This window comes from Scyliorhinus torazame, chromosome 3, assembly GCF_047496885.1.
Source record: "Scyliorhinus torazame isolate Kashiwa2021f chromosome 3, sScyTor2.1, whole genome shotgun sequence".
In the NCBI taxonomy this organism is placed as follows: domain Eukaryota; kingdom Metazoa; phylum Chordata; class Chondrichthyes; order Carcharhiniformes; family Scyliorhinidae; genus Scyliorhinus; species Scyliorhinus torazame.
This window is the reverse complement of record NC_092709.1, coordinates 9,713,554-9,732,651: the sequence shown is the minus strand read 5'-3', so window position 1 is coordinate 9,732,651 and position 19,098 is coordinate 9,713,554. Positions and strand designations below refer to the sequence as shown.

At 46.8% G+C, this 19,098-nt stretch overlaps 1 protein-coding gene across 2 annotated transcripts in view; it reads left to right on the top strand.

The window, feature by feature from the left end:
- Positions 1-19,098, top strand: part of LOC140408291 (protein TBATA-like) — a 111,560-nt gene that overhangs the window by 43,185 nt on the left and 49,277 nt on the right. For both annotated transcript variants that reach the window (XM_072495282.1, XM_072495281.1), the window contains exons 5-6: positions 5,115-5,194; positions 17,166-17,318. In XM_072495282.1, coding sequence (XP_072351383.1) covers positions 5,115-5,194; positions 17,166-17,318 — 233 coding nt within the window. The remainder of the gene's footprint in view (positions 1-5,114; positions 5,195-17,165; positions 17,319-19,098) is intronic.

The following is a 19,098-nucleotide window of genomic DNA, read 5'->3' as shown; positions in this document are numbered from 1 at the left end:
GAACTAAAACCCCCTACCATTCCAGAGCCCGTATCCCTCTATTCCCATCCTATTCATGTATTTGTCAAGACGCCCCTTAAAAGTCACTATTGTCCCTGCTTCCACCACCTCCTCCGGCAGCGAGTTCCAGGCTCCCACCATCCTCTGTGTAAAAACCCTGTCTCGTACATCTCCTTTAAACTTTGCCCCTCTCACCTTTAACCTGTGTCCCCTAGTAATTGACTCTTCCACCCTGGGAAAAAGCTTCTGACTATCCACTCTGTCCATGCCCCGCATAGCCCTGTAGACGTCTTTCAGGTCGCTCCTCAAACTCCGTCGTTCCAGTGAGAACAAACCGAGTTTCTTCAACCTCTCCTCATAGCTAATGCCCTCCATACCAGGCAACATTCTGGTAAATCTCTTCTGCACCCTCTCCAAAGCCTCCACATCCTTCTGGTAGTGTGGCGACCAGAATTGAACACTATACTCCAAGTGTGGCCTAACTAAGGTTCTATACAGCTGCAACATGACTTGCCAATTCTTATACTCAATGCCCCGGCCAATGAAGGCAAGCATTCCGTATGCCTTCTTGGCTACCTTCTCCACCTGTGTTGCCACTTTCAGTGACCTGTGTACCTGTACACCCAGATCCCTCTGCCTATCAATACTCTTAAGGGTTCTGCCATTTACTGTTATTTCCCATCCGTATTAGATCTTCCAAAATGCATTACCTCACATTTGTCCGGATTAAACTCTATCTGCCATCTCTCCGCCTAAGTCTCCAACTGATCTATATCCTGCTGTACCCTCTGACAGTCCTCATCGCTATCCGCAATTCCACCAACCTTTGTGTCGTCCGCAAACTGCCTAATCAGACCAGTTACATTTTCCACCAAATCATTTATATATACTACGAACAGCAAAGGTCCCAGCACTGATCCCTGAGGGACGCCACTAGTCATAGCCCTCAATTCAGAAACTCACCCTTCCATTGCTACCCTCTGTCTTCTATGACCAAGCCAGTTCTGTAGCCATCTTGCCAGCTCACCTCTGATCCATACAACTTCACCTTCTGTACCAGTCTGCCATGAGTGATCTTGTCAAAGACCTTACTGAAGTCCATGTAGACAACATCCTCTGCCCTCACCTCATCAATCATCTTCGTCACTTCCTCGAAAAATTCGATCAAGTTAGTGAGACACGACCTTCCCTTCACAAAACCATGCTGCCTCTCACTAATATGTCCACTTATTTTTGAATGGGAGAAAATCTTGTCTCGTAGAATCCTCTTCAATAATGTCCCTATCACTGACATAAGGCTCACCGGCCTGTAATTACCTGGATTATCTTTGCTACCCTTCTTTCTTTTTCTTTAAAAAAAATTTTAGACTACCCAATTCATGTTTTCCAATTAAGGGGCAATTTAGCGTGGCCAATCCACCTACACTGCACAATTTGGGTTGTGGGAGCGAAACCCATGCAAAAGGGGGAGAATGTGCAAACCCCATATGTACAGTGACCCAGAGCCTGGATCGAACCTGGGACCTCGGTGACGTGAGGCAGCAGCACTAACCACTGTGCCATCCTGCTGCCACTTGCTACCCTTCTTAAACAGAGGAACAACATTGGCTAATCTCCAATCCTCTGGGACTTCCCCTGTAGCCAGTGAGGATACAAAGATTTCTCTCAAGGCCCCAGCAATTTCCTCCCTTGCCCTTCTCAGTATTCTGGGGTATATCCCATCAGGCCTGGGGGACTTGTCTACCTTAATGATTTTCAAGACCCCCAATACCTGCTCCTTTTTGATCTCAACATGACCCAAACTAACTACACTCCCTTCCCAAGACTCATCATCCACCAAGTCCTGTTCTTTGGTGAATACTGACACAAAGTACTCATTTAGTACCTCGACCATTTCCTCTGGCTCCACGCATAGAAAAAAGCCTTGCAATTTTCCTTAATCCTGCTGGCCAATGACTTTTCATGACCCCCTTTAGTCCTCCAGATTCCTTGCTTAGGTTTCTTTCTACTTTCCTTGTATTCCACACTTGCTTTGTGTGTTCCCAGCCTCCTAGCCTTGACAAATGCTTCCTTTATCTTTTTGACTAGGCTCACAATATCTCTCATCATCCAAGGTTCCCAAAACTTACCATACTTATCCTTCATCCTTACAGGAACGTGCTGGTCCTGAATTTCTATCAACTTACACTTGAAAGCTTCCCACATGCCAGATGTCGATTTGCCCTCAAACATCTGCCCCCAATCTACATTCTTCAGTTCCTGCTTAATATTGTTGTAATTAGCCTTCCCCCAATTTAGCATCTTCACCTGAGGACTGCACTTATCTTTATCCATCAGTTCCTTAAAGCTTACTGAATTGTGGTCACTGTTCCCCAACTGCTCCCCTACAGAAACGTCAACCACCTGGCCTGGCTCATTCCCCAATACCAGGTCCAGTACGGCTCCTTCCCTCGTTAGACTGTTTCAAGAAGTCCTCCTGGATGCTCCTTACAAACTCTGCCCCAATTAGAAGCCATTTGGCAACTGTACCTGGACTGGTTCTCTGAAAAAGTTTTTCTTTTCTAACTTAATCCCATTCCCCTAAATGCACCTACTTCAGTTCTAATAAATACCAGAAATCAAGCAGTAGCTTAAGGGTGTAGTTTAACCGTCCACCTGCTGAGCTATCAATGGCAGATTGATTCTACTTGGTTCAGGACCTGACTCAGCTCCAACAAGAGTTTGTATTTTCCATTAATCTGAGTGTCGCAATGGTCCAAAAGGCCTATTCTTCCTCCATTGCATCCTCTCTTAAAAAGAAAAGGCTGAGAGATGGCCTGATGAAGAGCTTTAAAATGCTGAAGGGATTTGATTGGAATTAGACAGAGAAGATGTGAGGCTGTAGCCTGTGAGGCTAGAATAAAAAAACTAGAAGCTATAAATGCAAGATAGTCACAAATCAATCCAATAGGAATTTAGGAGAAACTTGTTTACCCAGGGAATGGTGAGAATGTGAAACTCACTCTTCTAAGAAGTAGTTGAGGCGAATAGCAGAGATACATTAAGGGGAAGCTGGATAGGCACATGGAGAGGAAAAGAATAAAAGAATATGCTGAGGAAGTGGGCTGGAAGGAAGTTTCTCTGGAGCATAATCGAGGTGATGAAGTCAGGGCAAAATAAATCAACCAAGTGGCTTTGGAAAAGAACTCCAGAGGGCCAGGATAGTGACTGAATGAACAGTTTCTGATTGGGTAACTGTGGACGAGATTCATTTCAAAGTCACTGTTTTAAAACGTCCGAGAATTTGAATGTGGAGATATTAATTTGATAACGTTTTGTCTTTGATTTTAAATATTCTTGGGACGTGGGTGTCACTGGCAAGGCCAGGGTTTTTTTCTCATCTCTAATTGTCCTTCAGAAGGTGGTGGTGTTGAGCTGCCTTCTCGAGCTGCTGCAGTCCCTGAGGTGGAGGTGCACCCACAGTGCTGTTAGGGAGGGAGTTCCACGATTTTGACCCAGCGAGAGTGAAAGAACGGCTGGTATATTTCCAGGTCAGGATGATGAGTGGCTTGGAGGGAAACTTGGTTGTGATCCCATGCATCTGTTGCCCGTGTAGATGGCAGAGGTGGCTGGTTTGGAAGGTGCTGTTGAAGGAGTCTTTGCAAGTTGCTGCAGTGCATCTTGTGGGTTGTACACATGGCTGTCACTGGTAGCAGACCTGGTGTTGTAAGACTTCTTACTGGTAGCAGAGGGAGTGAATGTTTAAGGTGGTGAATTGGCTGCCGATCAAATGGACTACATTGTTTTGAATGGTGTTAAGTTTTTGATGTATTCTTGGAGCTGCACTCATCCAGTCAAGTGGAGAATATTCCACCACTCCGGACCTGCGCCTTGGAGATGAAAGAAATGTTGGGGAGTTTTGAGATGAGTCATGTGCCAAAGAATTCCCAGCTCCTAACCTGCTCTTATAGCCACAGTATTTATGTGGCTAGTCCAGTCCCATTTCTAGTCAAAGGTAAGCCCCAGGATGTTTATAGTGAGGGATTCAGCCATGGTAATAGCATTGAATGTCATGGGGAGATTGTTAAATTTTCTTTTGTTGATGGGGTCATTGCCTGCCACTTGTGTGTTATTTGCCACTTATCAGCCCAAGCCTGGATGCTGTCCAGATCTTGCTACATTTGGATATGGTTCAGTATCTGAGGGGTTGCAAAGGATACTGAACTCTGTGCAATCATCAGCAAACATCGCCACTTTTAAGCTTAAGATGGAGAGAAAGTAATTGGTGAAGCAAATGAAAATACTTGGACCTAGTGGCCTCGGACACTCCCCTGAGGAACCTGCAATCATGTCTTGGAGTTGAGGGCGATTGACCTCCAAGAAACACAGCTATCTACCATTGTTGGTTGGTTGAAGGTTGATCTCCAACCAGTGGAGATGTTTCCCATTTCCCATCTTTAGTTTTATTAATCTTTGATGCTGCACTGGGTCAAATACTTTGATATAAAGGGCTGTCACCCGCACCGCACTCCTGAAATTTAGCTCTTTTGTCGAGGCTGTAATGGGTTGCTTGATAGGGCTGTTCCTGACTTCCCCTGTCATTTATTGATGATTGTCTATAGGCAGATTGGGTGGTCAATGCTTTGCTGGGATTGAATCTGCTCTTTCTGGGGTGGGATGTAACTGCACAGCCTTATTCCCCTTATTGCCTTTGTCAGAAAACATGTTGCTTTGAGTTGGAATACTGCTTGAAACGCTGAAAATAAGGAGGGTTATTAATTTCATCAAGTTAATTTTTTACTTACTGAGAAATTGTTAACTAAATTTTAACATGATGGAATCTAATTGTAAAATGGAGCTTACAAGCATAGATTTATAACAGAAAGTCAGATGCTTATGGATCAGAAACTGCAAAATAAAAATCAGAAAATAAACCAATAAATAATCAAATTGCTGCAAAGCTGAAATGCAAATTGTTTGGTTTAATCCGAGTTTTTTGTTTCAGTGTGTGAAATGTTCTAGCTGACGAAATTGCCCAGCTCTCGGCTGAAACAATTTACGTGCAGATTGGTGCAAACTAATTCCTTTCTTGAACACCGTTGGAGACTTGTGACTGCCTTTGCTGTTTCATGCAGATTCCCAGGCTTGGCGAGAAGAATTGAGAGACCTTACGGCAAAGGTGGAATTCACCCCGGAACTAACAGACGCAAAAGAGGTGATGGGGTTACCCGACATCATTCTGTAGAATGTGATCCTGGTTAAAATTGAGGGGTGGAATTTTCCCCCTCTCATGGGGGAGGGGGGGAAGCTATGGGGTTGGGGATGAGGATTGGTGGTGGTGGGGGGGGGGGGGGGTGAGTCCAATATGTTCCCGCCTCCGGGAGACTTTCCCAGAGGTGGGCTCCCTGTGGCAGCCATGGTATGTAACTGGTTGGAGCATTTGAAAGGAGAGTTAGGACGTCATCCCGCAGAGCAATGTTATTTTATGGGTGGCGCATAAGCAGCGTCGGGTTCACCAGCACCTTGGAGGTCATAGGAGCATCGGAGCTTGCTGTCCACGCCGCTATCATAAAAACACCAGGCGTAAGAGGCACAGCCACCGCAAAGCATTCTTGTGGAGTTTTCCCCCCGTCCACACCGATGACCCTTCGGAGTCTTTCATCCGCGACTCCCCTTTGAGACACCCTGCAGCTACCACACTGCTTTAGTAGCACCCACCTCTCCCAGAGGGGAGGCTCTCCACCCAGTCTAGCGGGTACCTACACAATGTCCTGGCTATCGTCCTTTAATGAACAGCAAACACAAAGACAGCCTTAAGTGCCCGCCTCCTGTACGATTGTGACAGGGGTTATACTTCCTTTTAAAAAAAATTTAGAGTATACAATTATTTTTTTTCCAATTAAGGGGTAATTTAGCCCGCACATCTTTTGGGTTGTGGGGACGAGACCCACGCAAATACGGGGAGAATGTGCAAACTCCACACGGACAGTGACCCAGAGCCGGGATCGAACCTGGGACCTCGGCACAGTGAGGCGACTGTGCTAACCACTTGCGCCACCGTGCTGCCCAAGAGGCTACACTTCCAATGTGAGGTCGGAACACGAACATTTTTGAAGGTGGAGAAGATTCTGCCCTGAAGCCTCTATACATCCACACAAAATAACATATCAGTCTTTACAACATTGTAGCAAGAACGGAAAATGCTGGACCATCTCGTAAGTCTGACAGCAAAGTGCCATCCAGTCACGAAGCGTGAGCTACGTTCTCTCTATTGTGTTATGCTTCTTCATATAGCATAAGCTGCTTCCTTGATGTACACTCTGACAAAGGAAGGTTCAGACTTGGAGATAGGTTTAACACATTATTGAACAGTTAACAATTCTCCTACTTGAGTTTGACTCTCCTGCTGATCTTACTATAGTAACTCAATCTAACTAACCAGTGTGCTCTAATCCATGTGGTGGGTGTTATGCTTCCTGATCTGCCCCTGTCTCTCTGAGTGTCGCCTATGGAAAGAGGAAGAGCATGTGTGCCCTGTCCTTTTATATGGGTAGCCCCCTTGTGGTAGTGTCACCTCTGGGTGTGTCTTGACTGCCCATTGGTCATCTCCTATCTTACTGACCTATTGGTTGAATGTCTGCATGTCATGATGTCTCTGGTGCTCCCTCTAGTGTTTACTCAGTCCTAGTGTATCTACATTAACCCTTTGGGTATTTACAGTGATGCATATCACCACATCCCCCCTTTTTTCATGTTACATATTTTCTGTACTATGTTAAAGAAAATTGAACAAAATAGGCAGATAAGTGATGACATGTACAAGGCATGATGACAGTGATGATTACACAATACCAAATAATATGTATGAGTCCAAAGTTCATGAATTGATACGGTCGAGTGTGTTGTTATCGAAGTGTTGATGTTGTAATTCCCTGGTAAACGCCGTCAGTGTCTCTCTGCTTAAGGAACCAAGAAGTGATCAAATCACTTTGTTGTCTGATCTGGACTCATTTTTTTCTATGTTTGTGGTAGCGATGCAGTATGTCATCTGTGTTGCGATATTGATGCCGTATGTTAGCTGCCTTGAAAGCTGGTTTCCTTGTTCGTAGTGGAGCAAACTCATCTGCCTTGAATGCTGATTTGCTTGTTCATAGTGGAGCACACTTGAATCGGTGAGATTTGCTGTCATGCCATGGTATGGCTGTACTCTTGCCAGTGTTAGGAGCTGTGCTCCCAATTGTCCTGCATTTGCAGAGTTGTACCATGTCGTACCAGTCGTTGTCCCAGTGTTGTTGTTTTTGTCGTGCTTGTTGTTGACATTGGTGCCGTTGCTACGCTGCTTGTTGTTGTCTTTGTTGTTGTTTTTGTAGGTTATGTTGTTGTGTTAGTTGCGATCAATGACCACACCAAGTGGAGAATTTGAGTCCTTCACAAAGTTACTTGTGTCAGTGTCCTTTGTGGCATCTGCTGTTTCATTGAGCGTGCCGTCTCTGATTCCTGAGCGCTCCCCGTCTGGAGTCATGTCCGGTTCACTAGAATCAACTTCGGCTTGTCGACACTCCCCGTCCGGAGTCAAAACATTCAGGAATGCATTGTCTTGTGGAGAGGCTCGAGTGGATGAGGTTTGAATTAACGTGGTGTCACTGGAGTCACTAGTAGCCTCACTTTGCCTCTGTACATACTAGCGAAGAACAGTCAGTCTCGCTGTCATGTTGCACATCCTGTCTGGGAATTGCGATGCCTTCGTCACTTGTCGCACATACAGTGGGAAGACCTTCTGTGTCCTCTTGTCGGTTAATTGAGCTGGGTAGACTGTCAGAGTCTTCTTCTAGGGCTCAAATAATCTAGCTGGACTGTCATAGTCGCTTTGTTGTTCACGTGAGCGTGGTAGACTGTCATAGTCTTCTTGCTGTACACTTGAGCATCAGGCCGCTCTCTGAGCTGTCATTGTGCTCGCGATGTCCAAAGAAGTAATCAACGTCTGAGTCGTAGTCGTCAAGGACTAAATCATTGCTTCGGCCAATGCTAACTGCTTGTTGCAGGGTTCGGCGGAGGTTACTTTCAGCTACTGGTCGAAGTTCAGGCATTGTGCTGTCGTTCCAGGTGAAAGAATTGTGTTTTCCAGCTTTAAATGTTTTTTCTCACTATTTTGGGACATTTCCCCTTTAAGTGGGTGTGTTTCGGGGCCTCTGACGTCATGACGCTTGTGACATAGAGTGTAGGAATGGATTGCGCACGCGCAGATCGCTGTTCCTTTACTTTGCGCCGCTTTCGCAACTGCGCATGCGCACATGGACCCTTTTCTGTGCGCACTTTGCGCAACTGCGCATGCGCGGCTTCTTGCGCATACGCAAAACACTGTTTAGCTGGTTTTCGTCTTCTGGGGAACTGCGCATGTGCAGCTCCTTTCTCAAGATGGCTGCCAATCAAAACTGCCGTTTTCTGCATTTGCAGGTCTACCTTCGCCTCGCGGTGAGTATTGTCGCCACTTTTACCGTTCTCTCTTGTGTCCTCGCAGAATTCTTGAAACTTGTCCAGGACTGTCTGGAAATCTCTCTTGTCTTGCCCTTTGGAGTACTTGAAGGTCTTGAAGATTTCTGCTGCACTTGCACCCCCAATAGTGAGCAGAAGCTTTATTTTCTCTGCACCCGCCACGCCATCTAGGTTGGACGCTACCAGGTAGATCTCGAATCTCTGCCTGAACGCACGCCAGTTTGCACGGAGATTGCCGTGGTACCTGAGCTGCTGCGGTACCGGAATCTCGAACATCTTGCCTGGGTGCTGTTGCTGGTAGTCACGGATTTGTTGAGTTGAACTATAGAGATTCAACAAGCACTCACTAGTACCATGTTGTGTTATGCTTCTTCATATCGCATAAGCTGCTTCCTTGATGTATACTCTGACAAAGGAAGGTCCAGAATTGGAGATAGGTTTAACACATTTATTGAACAGTTAACAATTCTCCTACTGGAGTTCGACTCTCCTGCTGATCTTACTATAGTAACTCAATCTAAGTAACCAGTCTGCTCTAAGCCATGCGGTGGGTGTGATGCTTCCTGATTTGCCCCTGCCTCTCTGAGAGTTGCCTATGGAAAGAGGAAGAGATTGTGTGCCCTGTCGTTTATGTGGGTAGCCCCTTGTGGTAGTGTCACCTCTGGGTGTGTCTTGACTGCCCATTGGTCGTGTCCTATCTTACTTACCTATTGGTTGAATGTCTGCATGTCATGATGTCTCTGGTGCTCCCTCTAGTGTTTACTCAGTCCTAGTGTATCTATATTAATCCCTTGTGTATTTACAGTGATGCATATCACCACACTCTCCACAGACTTGTCACAGAATCATAGAATTTACAGTGCAGAAGGAGGCCATTATGCCCATCGAGTCTGCACTGGCCCTCGGAAAGAGCATCCTACTCAAACCCACACCTCCACCCCAGCAACCCCATCCAATCTTTTTGTTTTTATGGACACTAAGGGCAATTTAGCATGGTCTATCCGCCTAACCTGTACATCTTTGGACTTTGGGAGGAAACCGGAGCACCCGCAGGAAACCCACGCAGACATTGGGGAGAACAGTGACCCAGAGCCGGGATCGAACCTGGGACCTCGGCACCGTGAGGCAGCAGTGCTAACCACTGCGCCACCGTGCTGCCAAGTTGAAATGAATCATGAGAACTTCTGGAAATGTAAAGCAAGTTGATCTGAATTTTTAAAATTCCTACCTTCTGTGATAAGAACCCATGTTGAAGGCCAGAGGGTGAAGACCGCCAGACAAGCAGCAATTATGGCTGACCGACTATGAACTGATCCATAATTTTAAGCCTAATGTTCCATCACTCCCATAATTTTGAAAAGGACAGGACATGGGAGAGTGAAAGGAAGGCAGGTAGCCAAGGTAAGGAATGGATAGTTGGGAATGCCCCAATATTCCCTCCTCAGGCAAGTAATGAAGGTACTGAGGGTGAAGGTGAGACTCAAAGGCTTGGGTGTCACCATTGTAACAAAGTGGGGCACATCCGTTCAGCATGTTGGAATTTGTGAGGAGAGCTCATGGGACATGTTGGAGTTCCGAAGTAGGATTCTGAAAAGGGAACAAAAGTGGAGAATACTACAGGGCAGACTCTAGCTCTGGATAGAACCAGGAGACCTGAAGTAAACACTGCTGTGGGAGCAGGTGTGATGAATGACGTAGGTGAGACATATGCAGAGTTTTTGCCTAAGGGGAAGATCATTCCATTTGCATCAACTGATGTAGTTAAACCCATAAGGGACACAGGTGGTACATAAACTCTTTCACTGGAGAAATATTTGATTTTCCCTCCAGAGAGTTCAATGAAAGCTAAGGTATTAGTGAATGGGATAAGTGGAGATTATACCCTGGTTCCAATGTATAAAGTACAGTTGGAGTGTGATTTAGTGTCAGGTCCAGTTGTTGCGGAGTTGTTAAGAAGTTACCAGTGGTTGGGTAGACTTACCTTTGGGGAATTATTTAGCAGGAGTGAAGGTTGTATCTTCACCCATAATTACAGGCAGTCCGATGGAAAATAAGGAGACAGAACAGCTACAGGAACAATATCCCAACATTTTTCCCAAACAAAGTTTATCACCGGTGATTAAAATCTGATGGTAGAGTAGCCAAGACTATTCTTGAGAATAAGGGCAGCAATGACTGTGAAATGACACCAAGCAAACGGTTGATTAAACCCACATCCTTTTAAAGGTCCACAGTGCCTCTTTAAGGTAAAGGAAGCAAATAGCAAAGGAGAGGAAATAAGTAGCGATCAGTTCCTTTTGAAAATGAAGAGGAAGGCGGATGAAGAACCATGCATCACATCTGTTATGTGTTATCCTCTGATTCTGAAAGTAAAGAGGAAAAGTTGAAATCTGGGAATCACAAATTGTATAAGTGCGCCTTACTTATTAGCGATTTAAAAAAAATTTAAACTACCCAATTATTTTTTCCCCAATTAAAGGGCAATTTAGAGTGGCCAATCCACCTACTCTGCACATCTTTGGGTTGTGGGGGTGAGTGTGTTGCTCGTTTTAGCCTTAGTTTACTTTATTCTTATTCTGTCACCTTTGCTCATAAGTCGCCAGGTATCTTTCTGATACCGCCACGTGGTTCAAGTCCAAGTAATGATTAATAATCCAACACACCGCTTAGTAAGAGTTAAATCAACGCTCATTTATTATATACAGCAATTAATACTTATACAATAATCCTACTTCTAGACTACTACCTACCACTAAAGGCCAATACTTAACTTTGGAAATGGCCCACCAGGTCAGGGAAACGAATGGTCTTTCGAATTGGTTCTGAGCCTGCGGGATTCAAAGGCTGGTACAAGTCGATAGTCAGGAGCGCCTATCTGGTAGCGATCGCAGGAGTAACACTTACGGTTTTCTTTGTCGAAGGGTCTCGAAGGTTGCGAGCAGGAGAAGAAGGGTCGAGTTGAACTTGGTCCCTATTCTTATAGTCCCCAGGGGCTTCCCGCCTTTCGGGGCGGACCTCGTACCTGGTTCTAAGTGATTGGACTTGGTCCCAATCACTTGGTTCGATATGCTCCAATAATGGGGCGATTCCTTGATCGGGGGGTGGTCGTTTACCGTCCTTTGTGTCAGCCCCTTCTGGCGCCGAAAGGTCTGGGTCGGCTTTCAATTGCTAATTTGTAGCAATTGTTCCCGGGGATGGCTGATTAAAATGCAGATGGCTGGGGTGTTGTGATGTTGATGGCTGCAGGTATCGGTCTGGGCTGACTTCCCCAGAGGCGAATACACTGTTTTACCTGCAGCTGTCTGTTTGAGTCCTGTCGGCTGATTTTCCCATCAGCCACTTCCGTTCGCCATTTTAGATCGGGGTTTGACCATTTTAATCGGGAGTCAGCCATTCTACGTGGCTACAAGTCCCACGCAGACACGGGGAGAATGTGCAAACTCCACACGGACGGTGATCTGGGGCCAGGATCGAACCCGGGTCCTCAGCGCCGTGGGGCATCAATGCTAACCACTGCGCCGCCGTGCCACCCGGCTACTATATAGAGTTAAGGGTTGTGATTACGAAGTCTCCGATGAGGAGGTAAAAGCTGTAAAACAAAGAATGGTGCATATATAGCCAATCAATTTTGCGAAGTTTGAACCCTCAGCATTCCCTGTCACTGAAAGTAACCATGTGAAGGAAAAGAGAGAATATAAAGCTGGAGAGGTTGAAAAGTGTTTATTGAAATGAAATGAAATGAAATGAAAATCGCTTATTGTCATAAGTAGGCTTCAAATGAAGTTACTGTGAAAAGCCCCTAGTCGCCACATTCTGGCGCCTGTTCGGCGAGGCTGTTACGGGAATTGAACCGTGCTGCTGGCCTGCCTTTGTCTGCTTTCAAAGCCAGCGATTTAGCCCTGTGCTAAACAGCCCCCTAAAAATGAACCAAATGTGTCCCTCAGCATTGGCAATATTGCTTGTTGTGGCTACAGAAGATCCTCGAGATATGGATAACCAGTCATTGGACAATCAGAAAAGACTGGCCGCATTACATGAGAGACGGAAAGAGACAGAAATGCAGAAGAAATTCATTCAGGGGGTCATCACAATTTGGACAGTCAGTAAACTGGGAAAGGGAAGCATGTTGTCTTTGATTTTGAAGGGAAGAGTGAAGACAAGGCTCCGTTTGAAGATATTAGAGGGAGTTCAAAAACCAAAGATGCAAACCTACCAGTAGAAGAAGAACAGAGAGAAGATCTAATGAAGACACTGAATAAATATAGACGGATTCGCAGGGAAACACCAGGGCGTAGTATATTAACTGATCATGATGTAGACATAGGAAACTCTGAACCAATAAAGCAACAGCCATCTGAATTAAAATCAGGGCGATCGACTCAGTTAGAGACTGAAATACAATGCATATTGGATATGTTGCCGCAGCAAGGGAAATGCTGTGGTTCACAGAATACCAAGTAGAGTTTGGGAGATTGAGGGTCATGTTAGTGGGCGAGCCAGTGCTGGATTTTACAAGACCATTTAAAATGGCCACAGATGCCAGTAACCTTGGGGTGGGGGCAATGCTACTGCAAGATGTCGATGCAGGAACAGAGAGGCCAGTGGGACATTTTTCGCAAAAATTAAGTTCATGTCAAAGAAAGTATTCAACCGTTGAAAAGGAAGCCTCGGCGGGCACGGTGGCACAGTGCTTAGCACTGCTGCCTCTCGCCGCCGAGAACCCGGGTTCGATCCCGGCCCCGGGTCACTGTCCCTGTGCACATTCTCCTTGTGTCTGCGTGGGTCTCACCCCCACAACCCAAAGATGTGCAGGCTAGGTGGATTGGCCACGCTAAACTGCCCCTTAATTGGAAAAAAAAATAATTGGTTACTTTAAGTTTATATTAACAAAAAGAAAAGGAAGCCTTATCTTTGCTACTAGCCCTTCAGAATTTTGAATTATATGCCTGACATGCCAATACACAAAGCTTAGTTTATACAGACCATAATCCGCTTGCATTTACAGAAAGGTTTAATGCCCAGAACACAAAATTATTCAGTATCAGTTTGTTACTACAACAATTCAAGGTTAAAATTGTGCACATTCCTGGAAAGGATAATGTGATAGCGGATGCTTTGTCACGGTTATAAGAGCTGACTAGTTATCAATGTCGAGACTGGGAAGGGAACCTATATAATGGGGATGGATGAATGGACATATGTTTATGATTTCTGTCTTGCATACTTCATAATGAAATGTCTGTGCCCCGATGTTGCATTCCTTTAGGGAGGGAGGGGGTGTAAGGGCCCTTCCTATCGATTCCCTCATTTTATCCTTTATTTATTTTTGCTGTTTTCATTTTGATCCATGGTTGCTTAATGGAACTGTACCCTTAAGTCGAACAGGGGAAGTGAGGAATGTAAAAGTTACAGAAGGGAACTCTGAGCTAGCTTTCACACAGCAACACTCAGACTTTCTGACACCCGGGAGATGGGACGAGACTCATAGAACATTACAGCGCAGTACAGGCCCTTCGGCCCTCGATGTTGCGCCGACCTGTGAAACCACTCTAAAGCCCACTCGGTTCGATTGGTTGGTTGGTGGCCAATGAGTTGGCCAGCCGGCCGTGTTCTGCCCGGCAAAAGTGGTGATTGGATCTTGCCTGAGTGGGATGACCTCCAGCGACCTAAGGAAAGCAGAGTTGGAGACCTGGACACTCAGTAAAAAGGACCTGCTCTCTATCTCCCCCTTGTGTTTTCTCCAGTAAAGCCACTGCATTTCTGAAACTGCAAAGACCTGAATGAATCTGATTTTTAAAAGTGAATTTTGAGTACCCAATTCATTTAGTTCCCAATTAAGGGGCAATTTAGCTTGGCCAATCCACCTACCCAGCACAGGCACATGGGTCGTGGGGGTGAGACTCACGCAGACAGGGGGAGAATGTGCAAACACGGACAGTGACCGGGGGCCGGGATCGAACCCGGGTCCTCGGCGCCGCGAGGCAGCAGTGCCACCCAACCTGAACGAATCTACAATAAAAACGACTCCAGGCTGGAAACAGAGATCTCAAACTCAGAGCCTGAAGGCAGGTGTGCTAGAAACAGCCTCTGAAACAAGGACTTATCTTTTTACTTTACTTATTATTTTACAGCCCCCTTCTTCTTTCTGTGTTTGTCTGACTTGCGTGTGTGTTTAGAGGATGGGACGGATTGAAGTTGAGGATGGGTTAGGAATTAGATGTAGTCAACCTGTTCTTTTTGCTGCATATCTAATTATTATTAATAAACTTAATTGGCCTAGATTCTCCGCCATCGGTTGCGGGTCCCCAATGCAGCGGAGAATCGGAAAATCGGGGTTGGTGCAGGCTGGCAGCGAGCGCTGATCCAATTTGGGTAGCTTTTTGTCATGACCCCAATGGGGGTCTCGCTCATTGTGTTTAACTTAACAAACCTGTAGTTATTGGGCAGCCAAGGGCAAAGACGTGCGGTATTTTTCTAACAATCATTCTTAATTTTAATTGTGTTGCGACTGCGGGTGAAATAGGGCTGGAATTGACCGCTTGTTCGTCCAGGGAGTCCTGACAATAGATTCTGCATCCCATCAGCCATTTGGAAAAACATATAGGGAGGAGGAATTTCTCGCTATGGTGTCAGACTGGGATCGCTGCCGGGAATGTCCTGAACTCTCTGATCAAGCAGGGTAATGCTGTATGCGTGAAACAGGAGAAAAGTCATCAGATTAAGTTATTTTTAAACAAAAATCTTTGAACACTCTTACTTGTTAGTTTAAAAAGAATGGTGATGAGACAAAGGGGGCTCTGACAGCATGGTGGCACCTGCTGCCTCACGGCGCCGAGGTCCCAGGTTCCATCCCGGCCCCGGGTCACTGTCCGTGTGGAGTTTGCACATTCTCCCCGTGTCTGCGTGGGTCTCACCCCCACAATTCAAAGATGTGCAGGGTAGGTGGATTGGCCACACTAAATTGCCCCTGAATTGGAAAGAAAATGAATTGGGGACTGTAAATTTATAAAAAATATAATCAACAAAAGAAAAGAGACAAAGGGGGCTGTTTGACTGAAGTTAAGAATTGTTAGTCAGACGCGATGATGCCCCTAGCTCTGATTGGAGGTGGGATGGCAAGGTGGATGTGTCAGGTGACCAACAGTGGGGCGGGGTAGTGGGAGACCGGAGATCATGTGATGAAACCTCCAGGAATACGCCCAACCAGAGTTGGCAACCATGTTCCGTTCCCATCTAGTGTGAGGAATGGAAATTATTTTACCTTCCCAAAATGTGCATTAAAAAAAACAGGCAAATTGTGATTTGACATTTTACACGCTAGTTTCCAATTGCACGTTTAATTCATGTCGTTGAATTGTATGAAAATCCCCCCCCCCCCGGAAAGGAAAATCGGCAGGAAGCCAATTGCAGGGTCGCATGGTGCCGCAGTGGTTAGGGTAGGTGGATTGGCCACGCTAAATTACCCCTTAATTGGAAAAAAATAATTGGGTACTCTAAATTTAAGAAAAAAGAAGCCGTCTTTTATAAAAATCTTTTTAAGTGACACAAGTAGGCTTATATTAACACTGCAGTGAAGTTACTGTGAAAAGCCCCTAGTCGCCACACTCCGACGCCTGTTCGGGTACACCGAGGGAGAATTCAGAATGTCCAATTCAACTAGCAAGCACGTCTTTCGGGACTTGTGGGAGGAAACCGGAGCACCCGGAGGAAACCCACGCAGACACGGGGAGAACGTGCAGACTCCGCACGCTCAGTGACCCAAGCCGGGAACCGAACCGGGACCCTGGAGCTGTGAAGCAACTGTGCCAACCACTAAGCTACCTTGCCGCCCATGCTCCTCGCAAGCCCTCCCTGCAGCCATAACGCGCTAATTTGACGAAGTGAGGATCCCACCCTTCACTGGATGAGGCCCCCCCCCCCCCCCCCCCCCCACACACAATTCACCTTAAGGGTGGTCGGAGCGTGGAACACTCGTCCACCATAAGCACAGTTATTGCAAAACCAATTGTTAATTTTAAATCAGAGATTGAAAATTTAATAAGGACACGGATAGTCCACACCGAGCAAAATAAGAAACCGAGTTTATTTACAGAAACTATATGTACACTACCCCGCCGGGTTCCAACTGAGGTCAGTGCCTTACTGGCTGACCTTACATACATGGGTTAATTGAGATGCCCTGCCCCTAGTGGGCGAGCTCATACTCTGCAAGGAGCACCAGGAAGACACAGCATTCCCAACCCGTAGGTTCGCTGTGGGATATTACAGAAAAAATGCTGTTCATCAAATTTACAAAGGGATATGGGTGAGGTGGAAGGGGTGGTATATGGAGTTAGGTCACAGATCAGCCCGTGATCTCATTGAATGAAGAAACTGGGCTCAAGGGGCTGACTGACCTCCTTTGTTCCTATGTTGCTGACATGTATCAATGGTGCGTTGGCCTGAGGTCTTGATCAGCCATGAACTCATTGAATGGCCAGAAATCTGAAGGGGTGGATTGCCCTGTTACTGTTCCTAAGCATAGCACAAAAGAGGACACTGATAAAAAGAGTATAATACATTGATCAACCTATATTTTGTTCTGGGATCAAGTAGCAGAAGATTTAACATTTCTGTCTTGCTGGGTGATGAATGAATGTTCACAATGTTATGGAAGAAGGAAAGATGGAACAGTTTTAATTTTTATTAACTAGGAGGAGATTGCAAAGTGGGGAACTCAATACGCTGGTGAGAGGAGGAACCTCAGCCCTTCTCCAACAAGACCCCTGTCCCGGTCTTCGAGTCGACCGAGTTCCCGTGCTGGATGTGCTAGGCCGAGCCTGACAGTGGCTGAACGAGAAGTTGTCGTGAGTAGTCACAGAATTTGTTGCATGGTTTATTTGTCAAGGCTAATTCCTCCCAAACCTGTAACAAGGGAGGGGATGCAGACAGTAGCCCCACAGGTCCCCGAGTCCCTCTCCAAGGCACACACCATCCTGACGTGGAATTTTCCATTGCCACTGGGTCAGAATCCTGGAACCTACATCACATGGGCTCCAGAGGTTCAACCTTCCCAAAAGCAATGAAGGGTCAGCCCATATCTGTGTATCGTGAATGGGGTTATTTGGCGGTGGCAAATGTGGAACACTGTCGCAGTGGGTGGCTCTCTCATTTCTGAGTCAAAATGTCATGGATTCAAGTCCAACTTTCCTGAAACTTGAGCTCATAATCGTGGTTGAGTTCTGGGGTAGTTCTGAGGGAGCACCGCACTGTGAAAGGTGGTTGTGTTCCGGGGTAGTACTGAGGGCGCACCGCACTGTGAAAGGTGGTTGTGTTCCGGGGTAGTACTGAGAGAGCACCGCACTGTGAAAGGTGGTTGTGTTCTGGGGTAGTACTGAGGGAGCACCGCACTGTGACAGGTGGTTAAGTTCCGGGACCAGTACTGAGGGAGCACCGCACTGTGAAAGGTGGTTGTGTTCTGGGGTAGTACTGCGGGAGCACCGCACTGTGAAAGGTGGTTGTGTTCCGGGTAGTACTGAGGGAGCACCGCACTGTGAAAGGTGGTTGTGTTCCGGGGTAGTACTGAGAGAGCACCGCACTGTGAAAGGTGGTTGTGTTCTGGGGTAGTACTGAGGGAGCACCGCACTGTGACAGGTGGTTAAGTTCCGGGACCAGTACTGAGGGAGCACCGCACTGTGAAAAGTGGTTGCGTTCCAGGGTAGTACTGAGGGAGCACCGCACTGTGAAAGGTGGTTGTGTTCTGGGGTAGTACTGAGGGAGCACCGCACTGTGAAAGGTGGTTGTGTTCCGGGGTAGTACTGAGGGAGCACTGCACTATGGAAGGTGGTTGAGGTCCGGGGCAGTACCGAGGGAGCACCGCACTGTGAAAGGTGGTTGTGTTCCGGAGTAGTACCGAGGAAGCACCGCACTGTGAAAGGTGGTTGTGTTCCGGGGTAGTACTGAGTGAGCTCCGCCCTGTTACAGGTGGTTGTGTTCCCGGGTAGCACTGAGGGAGCACTGTACTTTGAAAGGTGGTTGTGTTCCGGGGCCAGAACTGAGGGAGCACCGCACTGTGGAAGGTGGTTGTGTTCTGGGGTAGTACTGAGGGAGCACCGCACTGTGAAAGGTGGTTGTGTTCCGGGGTAGTACTGAGGGAGCACTGCACTATGGAAGGTGGTTGAGGTCCGGGGCAGTACTGAGGGAGCACTGCACTGTGAAAGGTGGTTGTGTTCCGGAGTAGTACCGAGGGAGCACCGCACTGTGAAAGGTGGTTGTGTCCCGGGTAGTACTGAGTGAGCTCCGCCCTGTTACAGGTGGTTGTGTTCCCGGGTAGTACTGAGGGAGCACCGCACTGTGAAAGGTGGTTGTGTTCTGGGGTAGTACTGAGGGAGCACCGCACTGTGAAAGGTGGTTGTGTTCCGGGACCAGTACTGAGGGTGCACCGCACTGTGAAAGGTGGTTGTGTTCCGGGGACAGTACTGAGGGAGCACCGCACTGTGAAAGGTGGTTGTGTTCCGGGGCCAGTACTGAGGGAGCACCGCACTGTGAAAGGTGGTTGTGTTCCGGGGTAGTACTGAGGGAGCACCGCACTGTGAAAGGTGGTTGCGTTCTGGGGTAGTACTGAGGGAGCACCGCACTGTGAAAGGT